Below are 20,880 nucleotides of genomic sequence, written 5' to 3' on the forward strand. Positions count from 1 at the left end.
AGTGATGTCGTCTCTCACATTCACTTGTATATCATTTTTGATATACCCCTCCCCCTTTTTTACTCTCTATCTCTGCAATATAGGGCATAACGTTGAATAGTTACCCGCCAATCTACGGTTTACACCATTTTACCTGTTGGCAATGAAAACTGACGGGGGTTCTAAATCTTCTCCACTGTATCCATCCCACCGTATCACATCATGAGATAAAATACCACATGGTTTCATGAGATAAATACCGCAAGCAGTTTTTTTTGGAAATATGCAGTATTTTTTAAAAGCGTTTTTTAGAGAATGACAACATTTTTGGGGGAAAAAACGCTATGCTGTATTTTGCTCCATTTCATGAATGGATACCCTTATGTTTATAGAAACTTCATGACTTGGTGTGAGAAAGGAGTAGATCATAAGTTTGTAGATATGGGCACTGTGTTAGTAGGGGATAAACTGCATACAAGGGTTCACTTTTATGTATTCTTCTCTATTTGATTCTCAGCATGCCATGCAAGATTAACCCCTCAGTTACTAGTGTATTGAGTGCTCGGAAGCCTAGCAAGGAGGATCCTCTACAGAGACTGCAGAGCAGCGCACAAGGGAAAGAGGAGATGGTTATGTACTGTAAAAACAAGGTCTATGCTGGAGTGGAAGAGTTTTCAATCGAGGAAATCCGTGCAGAAATGTACATGGCAAAGGTTCGCAAGAAGAGAGAAGGTAATCCAGTTAAACAATGTTATTCTATTTTCTGTGTTCTTCATAGTAATTATCAAGCCTGTATTAGGTAAATTAGTTCTGAGCGCTGTCGTGAAATTAGTTGAAAGGTTGTTCCTTTCTCAGCCCTCTTTCCTGTGCTCGAGCTGGACTCTGGTGGTCAATGGAAAAAAACTCTGACCGGTCGTGTAGTCAAGACACCATACACAGTGTGTGGATGTTCAAGAATACAAAAGTTTTTATTCTGGCTTCACAGAATAATATGCAATAAACAAAAAGAGGCCGTATGGGGGGAAGGCCCCATGAACAACCAATCGCATACAAGCATTCTGTTAATACAATATACAATTAATATTGACCTAAAAGATATTCATAGTAATTCTGCCTAGAGACAGACTCAACGTCACAATGTTTGACCTTATCACCTTGGCTTAAGTCCAATGTTCTCCACACAATATATGTTCTTAATGTCCAGCAACTAACCGCAGATGCATCCTGCTTCACACTTCGCCTTAGCACTTCTGGTAAAATTTAGCACAAGCTAGGAGCCAGCATGAGATGAAAAACGTCTTTTAAAACGTTATCTTCTAAAACAGACCTAAGGCGTAACTCTACCTTTCCTTTCATTAGTTACCAAATTATACATTACAAATCCAAAAACTTTCATGCTTTGAGCCACTGACCCAGAACGCACATGATCATGAAGAGTTTGTTTCATAGTTACATAGTTAATCAGGTTTAAAAAAGACAAAAGTCCATCTAGTTCAACACGAAAAATTAAAAAAATATACAATCCCATCTCATCAAGTTTCCTCTGACTTCTTGTTGAGTGCTCTTTCTTGGGACAATGACTTAAAGTTCTGGGGCCTCTGCAGTTGCCTTGCCAGTGCCTTTTTTTTATTTATTTCCGTACAGGTTTTCTTTAACGATTAAAGAAGTGCAGTAAAACTTTGGATTGTGAGCATAATTTTGTTCCGGAAACATTCTTGTAATCCAAAGCACTTGTATATCAAAGCAAATTTCCCCATAAGAGATAATGGAAACGCAGATGATTCGTTCTGCAACCATTTATTCATAGCTGCTTCAGTTTATAGTCCATATAAAAAGTCTATAGCAATGTGATAGGTTGTGTAACCATAAAATGTCCATCCACAATTGGCAGCTTCCACAAGGGGATTAGAAGCACAATCTAGCAGGAGCTACAGAGTATAAAAGAGAAGAGAGGCACCTCTAAAACTTTTTTTGCGGAAGGGGGTTTAACAAGATACGTGGCCACTCATTAAAATTAGAAGAAAAGAGATTTAACCTTCAAGTATGTAAAGGGTTCTTTACTGTAAGAGCAGCAAGGATTTTGAATTTCCTTCCACAGGCGGGGAGGAGGGGGGGCATTGATAGTTTCCAAAAACGATTAGATAAGCACCTGAACGACTGCAACGTACAGGGATATACAATGGGATATACAGGGATATACAATGTAATACTGACCTAAAATTGCACACATAAGTTGGTCTTATTTCAAGTTTACCTTCTATGTCTATGCCTAGAGGCGATTCAGTTCGCATTGTGCGCTATACAAGTATTTCATTCATTCATTCTATGTAACTAAGTGTAGCAATATGTTGCTAAATGCTGTACCTTCATTCAATGTAACTATATTGCTACGCTTAGAGGCACCTCTCTTCTCTTTTATACTCAGTTGTGACGTGACTCTACTCTTGTATCAAGATATTGCTTGTATATTAAGTCAAAATTTATAAAAAAAAAAAGCTTTTTCTTTTAAATAATGTGATCCTGACACGTTTGTGTGAAATATAATGACTAAATGCTGATGTTGCTCTCCTTCTTCTTTTCACCCCTTGGCACTCTGAGAAAGCATAGAACCTGTATAAGCTTCAAGTTGTTCTGGTCAGAACGTGCATAAAGCTTAATGATCTCCTAGAGGAGACCTAGACCCAATAACAAAAATAAAATATATCGCTGCCTAACAGTTCTTGGATTTTCTTTTAAAAAATTTTTTTGTATTTTATGCAAGCTAAAGCATTTTGACCAATTACAGAAAATATCTGTTCTTGCCAGGATCAGTGTCCTTATCAATTCCTGTAAGCTGAATTGAAAACCAAAAATTGTATCATTCTGTAAATTGCTAATATGCTCATCCCCTCCTAATGTGAATAGAGAGGAACACATGTTTGAAATCCAGCCAGGGCTCCCTCCTATAGATATAGTGGAGTCAGCTTCGCTACCACTAGACAGGAAGCGTGTTATTCATAGGAAGAAAAAGGAGGGGGGCTTGAAAAACAGAAAACGAATGTAGCCACCTCATCTAAGGACTTGTAAGCTACAATATATTGCGTTTTTAGTTTTGGGGGTTTAAGGCTCACTACCACCTGCCTCATTAAGAATTTTTCAAGCAGCTGATTAAAGGGAGCAAAGGGGGGGAAGGTGAGGGTATGTGGGAGGAAGGGCATTTAAGAAAACGTGTTGCCTTGCATGTGAAAAATATAGATTTGCTTCAAGGCAGGGGTTCGGCATCCCTGTTGACTGCAGCCATCTGACGGGTAGATTGCAACTGCTGGACTGCCAGCTCACTGCCCCACAAAGGCATCTATGACAGACCAGAAAAGTACTAAGGGGTGTGCTGGGCCAAGCAGAAACAGGAGAGCCAACACCAGTTAGTGGGCAGTGCAAGTTCCCCTCTAGCTATCGCTGCAAAGCAGTAGCTGTGTCTGTTTAAAGCAGCTACAGCAGGGCCTGAGGGACCAAATGGGACATGTACTGCATGCCAGGTTAGTGCTACAGGAGGCAGCAGGCTGTAATGATAGGTCTTTGGTGCTGGGCTGGCAGTGTTATAGAGTGCCTTTGAAAAAGTATTCATACCCCTTGAAATTTTCCTAATTTTGTCATGTTACAAAAAAAGTTAATGTATTTTATGTGATAGACCAACACAGTGGCACATAATTGTAAATTAAAAAGAAAATTGGTTTTCAAAATGTGTTAAAAATATATGAAAATTGTAGCGTGTATTTGTATTCAGCCCCCCTGAGTCAATACTTTGTAGAACCACCTTTTGCTGCAATTACAGCTAAGTCTTTTTGGGGATGTCTCTGCCAGCTTTGCAAATCTACAGTGAATTTATTTGCCTATTCTTCCTTGCAAAATTGCACAAGCTCTGTCAGATTGGATGGGAGAGTGTCTATCTGAACAGCAATTTTTAGGTCTTGCAACAAACTCCATTGAATTTAAGTCTGGACTTTGACTGGGCCATTCTAACATAAATATGCTTTGATCTAAACCTTTCCATTGTAGCTCTGGCTGCATGTTTAGGGTCGTTGTAGTGCTGGAAGGTGAACCTCTGCCCCAGACTCTAGCAGGTTTTCTTCTAAATTTGCTCTTTTTTTGGCTCCATCCATCTTTCCATCAACTCTGACCAGCTTCCCAGTCTCTGCTGAAGAAAAGCATCCCCACAACATGATGCTGCCATCACCATGTTTCACGGTGGGGATGGTTTGTTCAGGGTGAAGTGCAGTTAATTTTCTGCCAAAATGGGTGGGACCTTGTGCGCTGCTAGTGTTTGAAACTATAAGCTAAAATGTACCTCAGCTGCTGACACTTCCCACACCTCCCCACAGTGTGAATGACTGAAACCTGACTGTATTATACACCTGTGTGTGTACCCATATGTATAAAGTGTTGCAATTAATAGCGCAAAACTTTATACATATGTGTACACACACACGTGTATAATGCATTTAGTTTTCTGCCATACATCGTTTTGCTTTTAGACCAAAAAGTTAAATTTTGGTCTCACCTTCCCCCACATGGCTTCTCGCAAACTGCAAATGGGACTTCTTATGGCTTTCTTTCAACAAATATTTCTTCCATAAAGGCCAGATTTGTGGCGTGCACGACTAATATTTGTCTTTTGGACAGATTCTCCCACCTGAGCTGTGGCTGTATGCAGCTCCTCCATGGGCCTCTTGGCTGCTTCTCTGATAAATGCTCTCCTTTGCCCGGCCTGTCAGTTTAGGTGGTAAACTGTCTTGGTAGGTTTGCAGTTGTGCCATACTCTTCATTTTCGGATGATGGCTTGAACAGTGCTCCTTGAGATGTTCAAAGCTTGGGATATTTTTTTTAACCTAACCCTGCTTTAAACTTCTGCACAATTTTTATCCCTGATCTGGTGTGTTCCTTCGCCTTCATGATGCTGTTTATTCACCAAGGTTCTCTAACAAACCTGAGGGCTTTACAAAATTGCTGTATTTACACTGAGGTTAAATTACCCACAGGTGGGCTCCATTTACTAACTGGGTGATTTCTGAAGACAATTTGTTACACTAGATTTTAGTTAGGGGTATCGGAGTAAAAGGGACTGAATACAAATGCACGCCACACTTTTCAGGTATTTATTTGTAAAAAAAAATAAAAATAAAAACCAATTATCATTTTCCTATCACTTCACAATTTGCCACTTTGTTGGTCTATCACATTAAATCCTAATAAAATACATCTACATTTTTGGTTGTAACATGACAAAATGTGGAAAATTTCAAGGGGTATAAATACTTTTTCAAGGCACTATATAAGGCAATGCAGATTCATGTGTTGTACCTGTCAGCTGCTGGCTAAGGAATTGGTTAATGGTCAGGGCTGTAATTACAAACAGGCTGCTGTGTGTTAGGATCTTTGTATGTCAGTAATGTTTGCAAAATTGCGTGCGTTCCCAACATGCAAAATTTCTTAACGACTTCAATACTGGGCACTTTCACCTCCTGCTTACCTGGACCAATTTTCAGTGCTGCCGCACTTTAAATGACAATTGGGCGGTCATGCAACACTGTACCCATATGAAATTTTTATTTATTTATTTTTTCACACAAATGGCTTTCTTTTGGTGCCATTTCATCACCACTGGGGTTTTTATTTTTTGCTTAATAAACAAAAGAAGAGATCATTTTTAAGGAGGAAAAAAGCTATTTTCTTTTTCTGTTCTAAAACTATGCAAATGATTTTTTTCATAAGTGAAATAAATCCTGGAATTGAAATAACTTCTAAACTAAATATTATCATCCAAGGGTGGTCATGGATTCCCTCTGTTTATTCCATATATGTATTCATTTCATATAGTTAGCTAGTCTATTAAAACTCTGATAGTTACTGTTGATAGCACAATAATATAAGGTTAGCTATGAAAACAAGCACACCGCTTATTAAAACAACGTCTTATTTATTTCTCATGAAAATAGGAAAACGCTAACATGAAAATATGAAAGCAAAATTTTAAAAAGCATATAATACAAGAACATCAAAGATACTTATCGCAGGGTCTCCTCAGCTGGGCTCAAGATGGAGTGCTTTGACTCGTTCAGCCCTTTTTTATAGTTCAATCATACACCACCCAGACCCAACCCCATTGCCATCCCATCTAGACTTTTGACTAATCATAGTATTTATGGGGCAATATTCTGGTCAATCTTCAATGCCTTTTTGATCTCTGTAACCCACCTTCATCAATCATCCTGCCAGTCATGGCCCTCTTTGAAGCTCACTTGCATAGCATTTCCACAGCAGATGGATAGGAGCCAAGGTTTTGTTCAGCCTTTTTGCTTCTTTCAGATGAATAATCTGATATGCTACCAAGTTTTATTGTGCAACTTGTTGCATTCTAGGCAGCCCCCAAGAAACCAAAGGCTTGGTTGTATCAACCAGAAAGAAACTCCAGAAATATATTAAATCATGTTGCCTTCCAACAATTATGTTTTTAGACCAAAATGTATTTTGCCACATTTCTTTAGTGAAAATAACCCAAAGCGCTGGCAATACATGGCATAGGATGCTTACCTAGTAGCACTGACTGTTGATCCTGCAATCATCGGCATCATGCACCCCACTGGCATCGCTCTAGGACAATACCTATCTCTTGGGACACCTCAAGACACGCATAACATGTCCCTATCCAGAGCACAGAAATCCACCGTGGCAAAGCTCGACCAATACTCCTGGCAAGAGAGGAGCTGGAAGAAGATGGCAGCACTGATGAGGTTAGTGAGGAGCGGACGGCAGGGAGATGCAGACAAGGTGCTGGAAGCAATAACGTTCAGCCTTACCTCACAGCACAAATAGAGGCCATAAGGTAGATATATCTTTAAGGCAGGACCTTCATAAACTTTGTGAACGGGTCAAGGATGCAGAGACCCGCCTGAGCAATGAGATGACATGGAGAACAAGATCCCGAAGGGGGCAGAGGGTAAAGACCCTACCACATTTCTAGAGCAGCTGATCATTACATCTTATAGCAGAGAGGCCTTCTCTCCCATGCTGGCCGTAGAGAGGGCACGCCTGTAGGCCAGCCAGACCATACCTGTAAGGAGCCCCACCGCACACCTTTATTGCCAAACTACTAAATTATAAAGACAGACTGAGATTTGCCTGGTAGAGGAGTAATATCCTCTTTGAGAATGTTAAAGTTGCCATCTTCCTAGACTTTTTCACGGTGGTCCAGTGCCGCCGACAAAACTTCATGGAAGCCAAGCGCAGATCGAGAACCCTACTCATCAAATATGCTATGTTGTTCCCGGCACGGCTCAGAGTGGAACATGATGGCAGAGCTTCCTTTTTCAAAGACCCTGAAGACTTAATTGCCTGGATTGAACGCTGCGCTGCTCCCAAGAGGGGGGGGGGTTGAGGCTGCTGTGAGTATGATGCTTATTGTCACGTCCTTACACCAAATGTTCCATAGCTAACTCTGCAGAGCTACATGACTTACCCAGCCTTTTGCAACATGCCTTACAACACCTTGCATTCCACCTGTTATCGTTGTGGAAGCCACTGAATAAGACTGCCATGGTTGATTATATCATCATATTCCCATGTCCTTGCTCAGACACGTGCATATTTGGAACTGTGGGATATCAACCACACACATTGAACCAAGCTATCTCCTAATGCTCCCCCTCGGGGTATACGTATCATCCTTATGGCTACCCAGGTAGCAGGAGCCTCGGGACTGCAACAGTCCTACCACCCACATGTAAAGTGCAGCAAGATTTACCCCCATACACCTCTAGGAAATGTGGTTCAGATCATTGTGGACACCAGACTCGCTGTTTTTGCAAGTACCAGAGGTACCACCATTGGGAAAAATGACCTTCCACAGTTTGGGTGGTCACCCTCGCATAGCACTAAACTACTATGGTTCTATGTATTCTGCATATTTTTCACGCTTAAACTTGTTTTTTTTTTTCCTGGACTGCGGTTCAAGTTTTGTTACTGAATTATGCCCCCACCAGTTGGGGAGGTTTTAGGGGGGGGGGGGGGGAATAATACGTTTTATTGAACTCAAAAATGTATGATAAACGTCTCACACCGGTAATGCAACTATTTTTAATGTTGAATTGGTACGTGTATACCAGGGGTTGACAAATTTGCTTGGAATCTAGGAGCCAGCTAAAAAAGTTAGGAGCCGGGTCCGTGACGGCGATCTGGACCTGTCCCTGGCCTGACATGGAGACAAGTGAGGGGAAGATAGCCCCAAGCCCCTCACCTGTCTCCAAGTCATTGCCCCCCATAGCTCTTAGAGGGACATTTTATTTATTTTTTTCAAATGACAATTTTTTTTTTAAATTGCATTTTAGTGTAAATTTGAGATGTGAGGTCTCTCTGACCCCAGATCTCATATACAAGAGGACCTGTCATGCTTTTTTCTATTACAAGGGATTTTTACATTCCTTGTAATAGGAACAAAAGTGACACATTTTTTTTTTTTTTAAAGAACAGTGAAAAAAATAAAAATAAAAGTTAAAATAAAAAAAAAAATACAGAGACCTCCTCTGTAACTTAAAAAGTGCAACCTGTAGAATTTTTTAAATGTTGCCTATGGAGATTTTAAAGGGTAAAAGTTTGTCGCCATTCGATGAGCGGGCGCAATTTTGAAGCATGACATGTTTGGTATCGATTTACTCTACGCAACATTATCTTTCACAATATTAAAAAAAATTGGGCTAACTTTACTGTTGTCTTATTTTTATTTTTTTTATTAAATACATTTTCCCCAAAAAAGTGCGCTTGTAAGTCCGCTGTGCAAATACGGTGTGACAGACAGTATTGCAACGACCACCATTTTATTCTCTAGGGTGTTAGAATAAAATATATATATAATTTTTAGGGGTTCTGAGTAAAGGGAAGGAAGATAGGCTGGCAGGCAGGGAAAATTAGCATTGCATCCATTAGCATTGCTGGTTGTAATTCCAACGGCCACCACAAGAGGGCGCCAGATTACAGAAGGAACCATAGGATCGTAGAAGGCCTCAAAGCCGGGGGCTAAATTACCGGCCGGCGGCGGCGCGGCCCGACGCGATCGCGCCGGGGGGGGGGGGGGGGGGCCGCGGAGACAGCATACCCCCAGCTGTGCTGCCCCAGGCGCCAGGTCTGGAATTCTAGTCGCAAATGCGACCGGGCGCCCGGGTTTTGTCGAGCCCTGGTGTATACTACTTTTCTATTATTGATGACTCATGTGAATCAAATGACTCCTGTGCCCAGCTTTCAGAGGAACAGGAGTACCAATGCGAGCAGGCCACACTTTCACAAGAAAAAATGCAAATGGCATCTCTAAAATGTCTTAGCTGGGATGTGAGGGGTCTGGGCGACGAGATTAAACGTTTGTCAGCCTTCACGTTCTTAAAGAAACCGAGAGCAGATGTGGCGCTGGTTGAGACCCATGTAGAGGGAAAACTCCAAATGGCACTACAACGACCATGGGTGGGGTGGACATTCCATTCGGTCCACACATCACATTCCAGAGGAGTGTCCGTACTTATTGCCAAATTGGTGCACTTTGAACTAGGTGAGATTTTCACTCATCTGCAGGTCCAGTATGTGTTCCGATCTGCCAAACTATACGGGGAACCCATTCTCATCCTTGCCTTTTATTTTCCACCCCCATTTTCCACCACAATAATTCTAGAAGGATTCTCATTCATGGCCCGACATCCCACAGCACAGGCAGCATGAACGAGGATTTAGACACTCATGTCCTCTCAGATGAACACGGGAGCAACCAGGGACTCTAGACTCTACAAACTTATCTCCTCCTTTCACCTAACCGATACCTGGAGACATAAATTCCCACAAGCGCATCATTACTCCTGCTTTTCATCCACCCACAACTCCATGTGTCATGCATTGACTTTATTTTCATATCCCAAAAGCTTCTAGAGACATAATTTGGCCCTAGGCTACTATCAGACCATAGCCCCTACATCAGGGGTAATGAATTAAAATTCAAGGAGGTCCAGTCGCCAAAATTTTCTTTGGGCCGAGGTCCGAATCTCAAGTCTGTGCTATGACTCAGAAATATTTGTAGTAACTATATCTATCAAAAACATGAGAAATGTACAATTTCCTTAGCATTTCAACAATATTTATTGTCAAGTTTAAGTTACAATATTAAACATGTGGACAGTTGGAACTAGGATAGCTTTACATTTGCTCTTGTCTGTGTATGGAAAACAAACAACTATTTAACAAAAACAATATGGAAACAAATCAATAACTCTTTAATAAAACATAAAAAGCACATCAATTTTTCAAGTAAAAGAAATAAGCACCTTCTGACTTAAACAACTAAAAGGTGTCAATTTTGAAAGTGCACAAATTATTCTCGGTTTTATTTCAAATTTTTACCACCCAAAAACCTTTCCTGTCTAGTGAGAAAAATGGGCTTTTGATTGTCCTGCCAGTAGTTTGAATCTTGGCTTAAATTGAGTTACTGCCATTCTCATGCACATATGTAGGTGCTCATTGGTGAGCCTGGAACGATACTTTGTTTTAATAATGTCCATAGTAGAGAAAGCTGACTCACAGATGTACGTAGATCCAAACATGGTCAAGGTGTGTAGTGCTACCTTGATTAGACAAGGGAAATCAGTCTCAGGCACAGTCTGTAGCCAGAAGTTAGCTGGATCAGTTCCTCCAAAGTGCTCTCTTAGTGCCACATTTGTTTGCAGGTCAATCATTTCTGTCTGTAGAGATCCCTCATGTGCCAACTTGAAGGTCTGCATCACCTCCTTTGAAAAAACTCTGACATCTTTAATGAGGAATGGATTGTGAATGAACAGGAGGATCTGATGTCCAAGACTGAAGCTATCAAACCTTTTACTGAAGTTTCCAATGAGTTTATTTATGAAGTCAACAAAAGGAGAAATATCTCTTTCCTTGAATCTGTTCTTTCACCTTTGTGAAATGCAAGCACTCTCCTTGCAGATCTTCCTTGAACAAATCCAGTTTTCTCTGGGAGGAGCGGACAGCGGTCATCAAATCACAGATGGAATTGTTCTTGCCCTGGAGCTTTAAAGTGATGTTATGTCCACTAGGAAAGCGATATTATCCATTGTACTCTCATCTTGTAAAAACAGTGAAAACTGTCTTGCTTTCTGACTTTTGAGTTGCACTAAGAAAGCTTCTACTGCAGTTCGAATGGACCAAAAGCGTTCCAATACATTGCCTTTACTTAGCCATTTAACATTGTTGTGAAGTAAAATGTCATTTGCCTCAACTTCTTTAAGAAACTCTTAGTAAACTATGTTGATGGGATAAGGATACCCTGATGAAGTTGATGAGTTTAATCATTGTGTCCATGATTTCTGCAAACTTGTCCGATAGAATGGCACACAGGACAGTCTGGTGAATAATGCAGTGATAAGAAATAAGGTCAGAGTTGTCCTCTTTCAGTCGTGCCACAGCTCCTCTCTCCTTTACTACCATGGTAGGGGCACCATCTGTGGTAACTGAGACCACTTTTTTCAGATCTATCTTCCTCTTTCTCAGAATCTCCTTAGTGGCCTCATATGTCTTGTCCTCTTGTGTGTGTCTCAAGTGGTGTTGCGCCTAACAGGTCCTCACAAAGTTCTTTTTCTTTGAAAAAATCTTACATACACCAAAAGCTGGGCATTATCAGTTATATCTGTTGATTCATCAGTGGCTAAAGAAATGCATACTGCACTCTGAATCAAGTTGTCCCAATACATCCTCTGTTAATATTTCAGTCTTTGTTGCTGCTGACAGTGGGATCTGGTTGATTTTTCCACACAGCTCATCTTTTTGTTTACCCTCAAGTAAAGTTTCAGCAACAGCATTCAAACACTCCTTTACAAATGTACCATCGGTAAATGGTCTCTTGTGTTGCCCCAAAATCCATGCTTCTTTAACCACTTAAGCCCCGGACCAATTGTCAGCCTAAGGACCAGAGGATTTTTTACAATTTGGCACTGCACTGCTTTAACTGGTAATTGCGCGGTCATGCAATGTTGTACCCAAACGAAATTTGTGTCCTTTTCTTCCCACAAATAGAGCTTTCTGTTGATGGTATTTAATTGCCTCTGTGATATTTTTTTTTTTTTTTTTTTTTACGATATAAAAGGGAAAAGACTGAAAATTTTGAAAAAAAATATATATATATATATTTTCTACTTTTTGTTATAAGAAAAATCGAATAAACTCAATTTTAGTCATACATTTAGGGCAAAATTTATTCAGCCACATGTCTTTAGTAAAAAAAAATGTCAATAAGCGTATATTGGTTTGCGCAAAAGTTATAGCGTCTACGAACTAGAGTACATTTTCTGGAATTTACACAGCTTTTAATTTGACTGCCTATCTCATTTCTTGAGGTGCTAAAATGGCAGGGCAGTACAACCCCCCCCCCCCCCCCCCCCAAAATGACCCAATTTTGGAAAGTAGACACCCCAAGGAAATTGCTGAGGGGCATGTTGAGCCCATTGAATATATATATATTTTTTTTTGGCCCAAGTGATTGAATAATGACACAAAAAAATGTACAAAAAGTTTTCACTAAATGATGTATTGCTCACACATGCCATAATTGTATGTGGAATAGCACCCAAAAATATATTCTGCTTCTGAGTACGGGGATACCACATATGTGGGACTTTTTGGGAGCCTAGCCACGTACGGGACCCTGAAAACCAATCACTGCCTTCAGCATTTCTAAGGGTGCAAATTTTTGATTTCACTCCTCACTACGCTATAAAAACCTGGCGTGAACATAAAAAAATAACTAGCTACCTAGTGGCACTGCAATCAGTGACACTGACTGGGAGGGGCGGGGGGGAATCGGAGGGCGTTCGGAGGGGTATGTGTGCCTACATGTCAGTGTAGTGTTGGTGCACACTTGCTTTCTCTCTTCTCCTCGCAGTCCGGTGAAAAAGACCGTCCCGAGGAGAATGACATCACTTCCTCCCTGCCTGTGTTATCTATACACAGCGGGGGAAGCTTCTCATTCGCCAGGATGCCACTGTTTCGCAACAAATGACAAACTGGTTTTAAACTTCCCATAGGAAGAATGAACATATATTGGTCTGTCCATTCATCTTTGAAGACTCGGTTTTCAGTGTCTACCTTCCCTTTCTTGGCACAAGCCATGCTCTGTCGCTTTTGCTACTGTTTCCTCCACACAAATTGGTAGTAATCTGTAAATGTAAATGTCCCCATTAGTTTTCCCCCTTACATCAGTTGCCCCTATTAGAGTAATTCATTACATTGGGTGCCCCATCAGACTACCCCCCAAAAATCAGTTGCCAAAGGCAGAGTACTCTCTTACATCAGGTATTCTTGTCAGAGTGCCCACTTCAGGTTTCTTCAATGGAAAGCCCCCTTACAGCTGGTGTCTCCCATCAGTGTGCCCCCTTATATAATTTGTCACCATCAGAGTGCCCCATTATATAAAGGTGCCCCCTTGCATATGTTGTCCACATCAGCGTGCCCCCTTACATTAGGTGTCCCCACCAGATCAGGTGTGCCCATCAGAGTGCACTTTAAATAAGGTGTGTTCTTCACAGTGCCCCATTTACATCAATTGTCCCCATGGCAATTACCCTTTACATCGGATGCCCCATCACAGTGCCCCTTTACATCGGGTGCCCCATCAGTGCCCCTTTACATCGGGTGCCCCTTAACATAAAATAAGTGTCATGCTGATAAGGGGCACTCTGATGGACACAACAGAACGTGCCCCTTAACTTAGTTTGCCCATCAAAGTGCCCCTTTTAATATAAAATGTACACATCAGTGTTGCTCATAAAATATGCCCATCAGCGTGCCCCTTAACATGAAATAAGGGTCACACTGATGGGCACCTATTGTGTTAGGAGGCATTCTGATGGACAAATTTTATTTTAAGGAGCATGCTGATGGGTATATTTTTAATGTGCACATCGATGGGCATATTTTGTAGGGCACATTTTGTTGTGCCCATCAGCATGCCCCTTAACAAAATATGCCCATCGATGTGCACATCAAAAATATACCCATCAGCATGCCCCGTAAAATAAAATTTGTCCATCGGAGTACCCCTTAACATAAAAGGTGCCCATCAGCTTGACCCTTATTTTATGTTAAGGGGCACGCTGATGGGAAAATTTTATGTTAAAGGGCACTCTAATGGGCACATTTTATTTTAAGGGGCACGCTGATGGGTATATTTTTAATGTGCACACTGATGAGCATATTTTAAGGGGCACCTTAACAAAACATGCCCATCAGTGTGCACATTAAAAATATACTCATCAGCGTGCCCCTTACAAACATAGCCCAGCATTGTGCATATTAAAAATATACCAGTGTACCCCTTAAAATATGCCCAACAGTATACCAGTGTGCCCCTTAAAATATGCCCAACAGTGTGCACATTAAAAATATACTCATCAGCGTGCCCCTTACAAACATAGCCCAGCATTGTGCATATTAAAAATATACCAGTGTGCCCCTTAAAATATGCCCAACAGTATACCAGTGTGCCCCTTAAAATATGCCCAACAGTGTGCACAATAAAAACATTCTTATTTATGATCACTAATGTGCCCACATACCTTAACTGCAGGAGGGTGGGCACAACTGAAGCTGCCTCGCAATGAGAGCCGGGAATCGGGAACCGCAGGCAGCAGGGGGGCGGGGCGTGCACGTGAAGTCACACCCCTACTGCCCGTGAGTGTCTCTTCAGCCTCGAGAGACGCGGCCAGGAGCAGGGGGCGGGCCCATGCGCGCAGCGTCACTGGTTGCTGGGGAAACCCGCGGTCCCAGCAAACCAGTGATTGATGTCGTTTACTACACTGGCGGCATGGCGGTCCGGGCAGAAGCCCCGCTCGGTCCGGACTCGGGCCGCCATTTAATGATGGATGCCCTACATGATCACACTGAGTATCCCCTTAGACAAACCACCAGGGGCATGGCGCTTGAACCCATTCTGGCTGTCACTTCTACCTGAAGACAATGAGCTTTCAACTGAGTGCAGAAGGTACTTTGCAGAGAATGCAGGCTTAGTGGCTCCTTCTGCAGTCTGGGACTCTATCTACTCCTACTGCAAACCAGGGTAGTGACCCAGTAACAGTATGAAAAAGCTAGACAAATTGATCTTCAAACAAAACAAAAACATTTTGAGCATGGGGAAAGAGCTGGCAAATTATTGGCATACCTTTGTGCATAATGAGGCTAGACCCCCAGTGGTCGTCACTACATGGCCCTGAAGGACAACAAATCTCAGACCCACTTGGTGTAACCTCCAAATTCAGAGATTTCTTTGCAGACCTCTACACATTCACGGTTCAGGGGCACTCTGTTCTCATGAACCACTTTTTAGTTAATGTCTCATTCCCCCAATTAACCAAAGAACAGGTTAACCTCCTAGAGGCACCAAAGAAGAAATGGCCGTTGCAAAAGCAAGCTTTGCCAGATCCAAGTCCCCTGGCTCAGACGCTTTACCCATAGTTTTACACCCACTTCACTGAGATACTCATCCCCAAACGGTTAGCCTTATACAATGACTTAATCAAGACCTTTACATTGCCGCCATCCATGAGGGAAGCCACAATAGTTCTTATACCCAAACCAGACAAGGATCCAGGCTGTCCAGAGTCCTACCGCCCTATTTCTCTATTACAGGTTGACATTAAAATCTTAGCTAAAACACTCTCAATTCGTCTCAACCAGGTCATACTTTCCCTAATACACAGATCAGGCAGGATTCATGCCGGGTCACAATACTTCCTTTAACCTTCAAAAACTCTATCAATTTACAAGCCACACACGATAATGTTGGGACTAGGGTGGTGGTGACTCTTGACACAGCCAAGGTGTTTGACTCGGTAGAGTGGAAATATCTCTGGAGATGAATGAATGAGTGACTTGTATAGCGCTGCCTATGCGAAATGAATCGCCTCAGGGCGCTTTCTTGCCACCGGTGTTCATCTGCAGCTTTTACGCATTCCTGTAGGGTCCCAACACACTTAACACATACACATATTATGGCCAATTTTTTTTGGACAGGGTCTAATTAACCTACCTACCTGCATGTCTTTGGAGTGTGGGAGGAAACCGGAGTACCCGGAGGAAACCCACGCAGGCACAGGGAGAACATGCAAACTCCAGGCAGATAGTGTCGTGGTCAGGATATGAACCTGCAACCCTATTGCTGCTAGGTGAAAGTGCTAACCACTACACCACTGTGCTGCCTCTTGAGTGATATGGCTGTGGCCCAAGGTTCATTAGATGGGTTCAACTTCTATACCACAACCCAGCAGCTAAGGTGGTGGTGGCGAATGGCTGGCCGTCTCCAGTGTTTGACCTCAGCAGAGGCACGAGACAAGGCTGTCCACTCTCCCCCCTACTTTATGCTCTGACTGCAGAACCTCTCACCATGTCTGTCTGGCAAACAGAGATTAAAGGTTTAAAATTAGAACCCTTGACTGAGAGAATCAGCATGTATGCGGACGACACTTTATTATATTTAGCGGACTCTGGCCCCTCCCTACACAATGCCCTCCAAACAATCGAGCAATTCGGGAAATTCTCAGGACTCAAGATAAACTGGGGAAAGTCCCAAATTCTCCCAATCGATGGCGTCCCACCCACAGAATCCCAAACCAACATGACATTACAGAGGGTTGATATAATTAAATACCTAGGGGTTCATATCTTCAGAACTCCATCCGATTACATCACACTGAACATTGATACCTTATTCTCCCTAATCAAAGCTAAGATACGAGCCTGGACCCGTCTACCTATAGGGGTATGGGGTCACATCAACTTAATAAAAATGGTACTACTACCTAAAATACTTTGGCATTCCCTGACCTACCTACCCCTAAGGTACTTTGTCGATCGAAGCCCTTATCAAACCCTTTGGGGGAACAATCGACACAAACTTAAGTGGCAAGCGCTTAAAAATCCAACAGACATGGGCGACACCGCCATTCCAGACTTTAAAGAGGAAGTAAAGGCACTTTGAAAAAAAATAAAAAATGCAACCTGCAAGGCAAAGGTGTAATGAGCTAGTATGCATAGCATACTAGCTCATTATGCATAGCTTACCTGAGAATGAAGCCCCCAAAGCAGTCCTCCTTCATCTTGACCGCTGCCATGTATCCCAGAGTGACTTCCGGGTCTTGCTGTGATTCGCCGGAGCTGCGATGACGTCACTCCCGCGCATTGCGCACGGGAGCTGACACGAGCAGCATATCGCCGTGATCTGCAGCCTGCTTAGTGCGCCTGCACGCCGCTGTCTATGGCGCATGCGCCGTAGACAGCGGTGCCTGTCTTTTTGTAAATCTCTCCTAAACCGTAGAGGTTTAGGAGATATTTCTTGGATCTACAAGTAAGCCTTAATCTAGGCTTGCCTGTAGGTAAAAGTGGTTTGTAAGGGTTTACAACCACTTTAACCACTATTGCATCACATCCCAATTGTCCCGCCTTTTCCACAGTGACATGGTAGACGGCGTAATATGTTTGGAACACCGGTCTCCATCAAAATGGCATACAGTTTGACACCCTGCTGGGAGGGAGAGTTGGGACCACTTTTAGATGAGTGGGAGGAGGCGATGGAAACCTGTAAGCATTTATCCCCCAAACTCTGACAGACGAACACAAATATATATACTACACCGAGCATACCTCACTCCACTTAGGGTGTCTAGATAAAAAAAATGGATCAACCCACTACATTCCCCAATGTGTGGTCTAGAACCAGGCACTTTTTTCCACCTTATTTGGTCTTGTCCAAAAATACAAGGCCTCTGGAAGCAAGTTGTGGCCTTCCTACATGACAACATGGGTTCTCCTCTGGCAATAGACCCAAAACAATGCCTACTAGGGATATTTCCTGATGTGGGATAAATATACCAAAATATTTCTTCACAAGACTTTTTTTCAGGTTGGAAAATCATAGCCAGAAAGTGGATTAGAATGAGTGGAAGGTGGACATAAACGCATGTCTTCCCTACAAGAAGTTTCTTTATATCAAGATAAGATATGGGACTGCTGGCTACAGGAAGCTGAAACATGTACCTAATAAATATTAATACCCCGAAAATAAATACACCAATCATTGGAGAATGTCGTATAGCCTTACTCTGTACCAAGAAAGAATAACTACACAAGAACTCATTACTACCAACAACTGTATTACACACTGCATACTTGCTTTATCATGAGAAGATATGACTTTATGTACTTTGTTCTAAACGTGTATGTACCTGTGTTCAATAAAAACCTTGTTAAACAGAATAAAAAATAAATAAAAAAAACCAAATCAGTGTATTTTCGAGTCTGTAGGAAAGTTCCCAAACGTTGGAAAAGTTTGGCAAACTCCCTGTGTGTGTGTGTGTGTGTGTGTGTGTGTGTATATATGTGTATATATATATATATATAGAGAGAGATACCAATATTTTGCCCACCTTTCAGGCTGATATTCTGTACATTTAAAACTGTATTTATAAAAACTTATTTCTATATATCACCATTATTGCTGTCCACAAGGGATTACATGATTTCCATCCTGTGAGGCGCTATGTTATTCAGCATTTGATCACATCTCACTGTACCCCACCTCTGGGCTGTGTTGTGGTGAGAACCGGTACAAATGCAATATTGCCCACACACACTGTTGGAAGGCAACATGGTTTAATATCATATTTCTGAAGTTTCACTACTGGTTGATGCAGACAGGTGGCCTTTGGAATGTAACAAGTTGCACATCAAAGCTTTTGTAGCATGTAAGATTATTCATCTGAAAGAAACAACAAGGTTGAACAAAAGCCTGTCTTCTGTCCGTCTGGTGTGATACCATAGAAATCCTTGATTAGACCTCTGCAAGCAAGCTTCAAAAGAACCATAGCTGAGAAGATGATTGAATGTCCTGCTACAGAGGATCAAAGAGCCAGCTAAGACTCAAGGACCCAGGTCACATATCGAAGATACATGAGCGAATGCTGCCCCTAGAGGCCAATACATCAGGACGGACAGAAATATAATATATTGAGAAGGACTGCCCCGGGACTACTTTCATTCGTTGAAAACCAAAATGGGCAGGCAATGGGGTTGGGTTTAGATGGTGTATGGATGAAGTTTAAAAAGTGCACACAGGAGGGAAGTTGGCCCTTTTATGCTATTGGCTTGTGCCTGAAGGCTATCTGAGCCGCATGGCTCTCTGTTACCATCTCGAGCCCAGCTGATGAATCCTTATCTATAGGTCAGCTTTGTGATAAGTATATGTATGTGATAAGTATATTTGATGTTTCTTGTTCTATGCTTTGTAATATCTTTCTTTAGTATTTTCATGTTGGCATTTTCCTATTTTCTTGGGAAATAAGACATTGTTACTAAGCAGTGTGTTTTCACAGCTAACCTTATAATATTGTGCTATCAACAGTAACTATCCGAGTTTTAATAGATTAGCTAACTATAGGAATAGACAAATGAATACATATATGGAATAAATAGATGGTATCTATAATATCCTTCGGATAATATTTATTTTAGAATTTATTCCAATTGCAGTTTTAACACACACACACACACACACACACACACACACACACACACACACACACACACACACACACACACACACACACACACACACACACACACGTGCTGTAATGACCACAGGCTGGAAACTGTAGACAACCAAAGTGAAGAAATGTCATCAGCACACCAAGGATTCCTCAAAAGGGTTCAAAGCTTTAATTTTGTGGTCACATGGTAAACATAAAGCAATGTTTCGGAGCCACGCAGGGCTCCAGGTGACCTCACTTGCCACAGTATTTGCTGTTGCCCCCCTAAACTTTTCAAACCTTCCTTTTTCAATGGAGCAATGCTAGGATATCCGCCTTAAAAAAAAAATGTGCTGGGGATCTTTGATCTTCCATGTTGCTCAATGGAATCTCCAAGGTTATTTACCGCTGCTTCAAAGGTGGTGCGTACTTTCAGATGTTTTAAGTTTATACAGTGCCTTGCGAAAGTATTCAACCCCCTTGAACTTTTCAACCTTTTGCCACATTTCAGGCTTCAAACCTAAAGATATAAAATTTTCATTTTTTGTGAAGAATCGCCAACAAGTGGGACACAATTGGGAAGTGGAACGAAATCTATTGGATAATTTAAACTTTTTTAGCCAATAAAAAACTGAAAAGTGGTGCGTGCAAAATTATTCGGCCCCTTTACTTTCAGTGCAGCAAACTCACTCCAGAAGTTCAGCGAGGATCTCTGAATGATCCAATGTTGTCCTAAATGACTGACGGTGATAAATAGAATCCACCTGTGTGTAATCCAGGCTCTGTATAAATGCACCTTGCTCTGAGATAGTCTCAGGGTTCTGTTGAAAGCGCAGAGAGCATCGTGAAGACCAAGGAACACACCAGGCAGGTCCGTAATACTGTTGTGGAGAAGTTTAAAGCCGGATTTGGATACAAAAAGATTTCCCAAGCTTTAAACATCCCAAGGAGCACTGTGCAAGTGATCATTTTGAAATGGAAGGAGTATCAGACCACTGCAAATCTACCAAGACCTGGCCGTCCCTCTAAACTTTCAGCTCAGACAAGGAGAAGACTGATCAGAGATGCAGCCAAGAGGCCCATGATCACTCTGGATGAACTGCAGAGAACTACAGCTGAGGTGGGAGAGTCTGTCCATAGGACAACAATCAGTCGTACACTGCACAAATCTGGCCTTTTATGGAAGAGTGGCAAGAAGAAAGCCATTTCTCAAAGATATCCATAAAAAGTCTCGTCTAAAGTTTGCCACAAGCCACCTGGGAAACACACCAAACATGTGGAAGAAGGTGCTCTGGTCAGATGGAACCAAAATCGAACTTTTTGCCCACAATGC

General features: G+C 41.9%; 1 protein-coding gene across 2 annotated transcripts in view; it reads left to right on the forward strand.

Moving 5' to 3' along the window:
- BUB1B (BUB1 mitotic checkpoint serine/threonine kinase B) overlaps positions 1-20,880 on the forward strand; it is a 156,685-nt gene that overhangs the window by 45,776 nt on the left and 90,029 nt on the right. For both annotated transcript variants that reach the window (XM_077464860.1, XM_077464861.1), the window contains exon 9: positions 497-711. In XM_077464860.1, the coding sequence (XP_077320986.1) occupies positions 497-711 (215 nt within the window). The remainder of the gene's footprint in view (positions 1-496; positions 712-20,880) is intronic.

This window comes from Lithobates pipiens, unplaced genomic scaffold (genome assembly GCF_037356315.1).
Source record: "Lithobates pipiens isolate NorthernLeopardFrog02 unplaced genomic scaffold, aLitPip1_a1.2 Scaffold_30, whole genome shotgun sequence".
Taxonomy (NCBI): domain Eukaryota; kingdom Metazoa; phylum Chordata; class Amphibia; order Anura; family Ranidae; genus Lithobates; species Lithobates pipiens.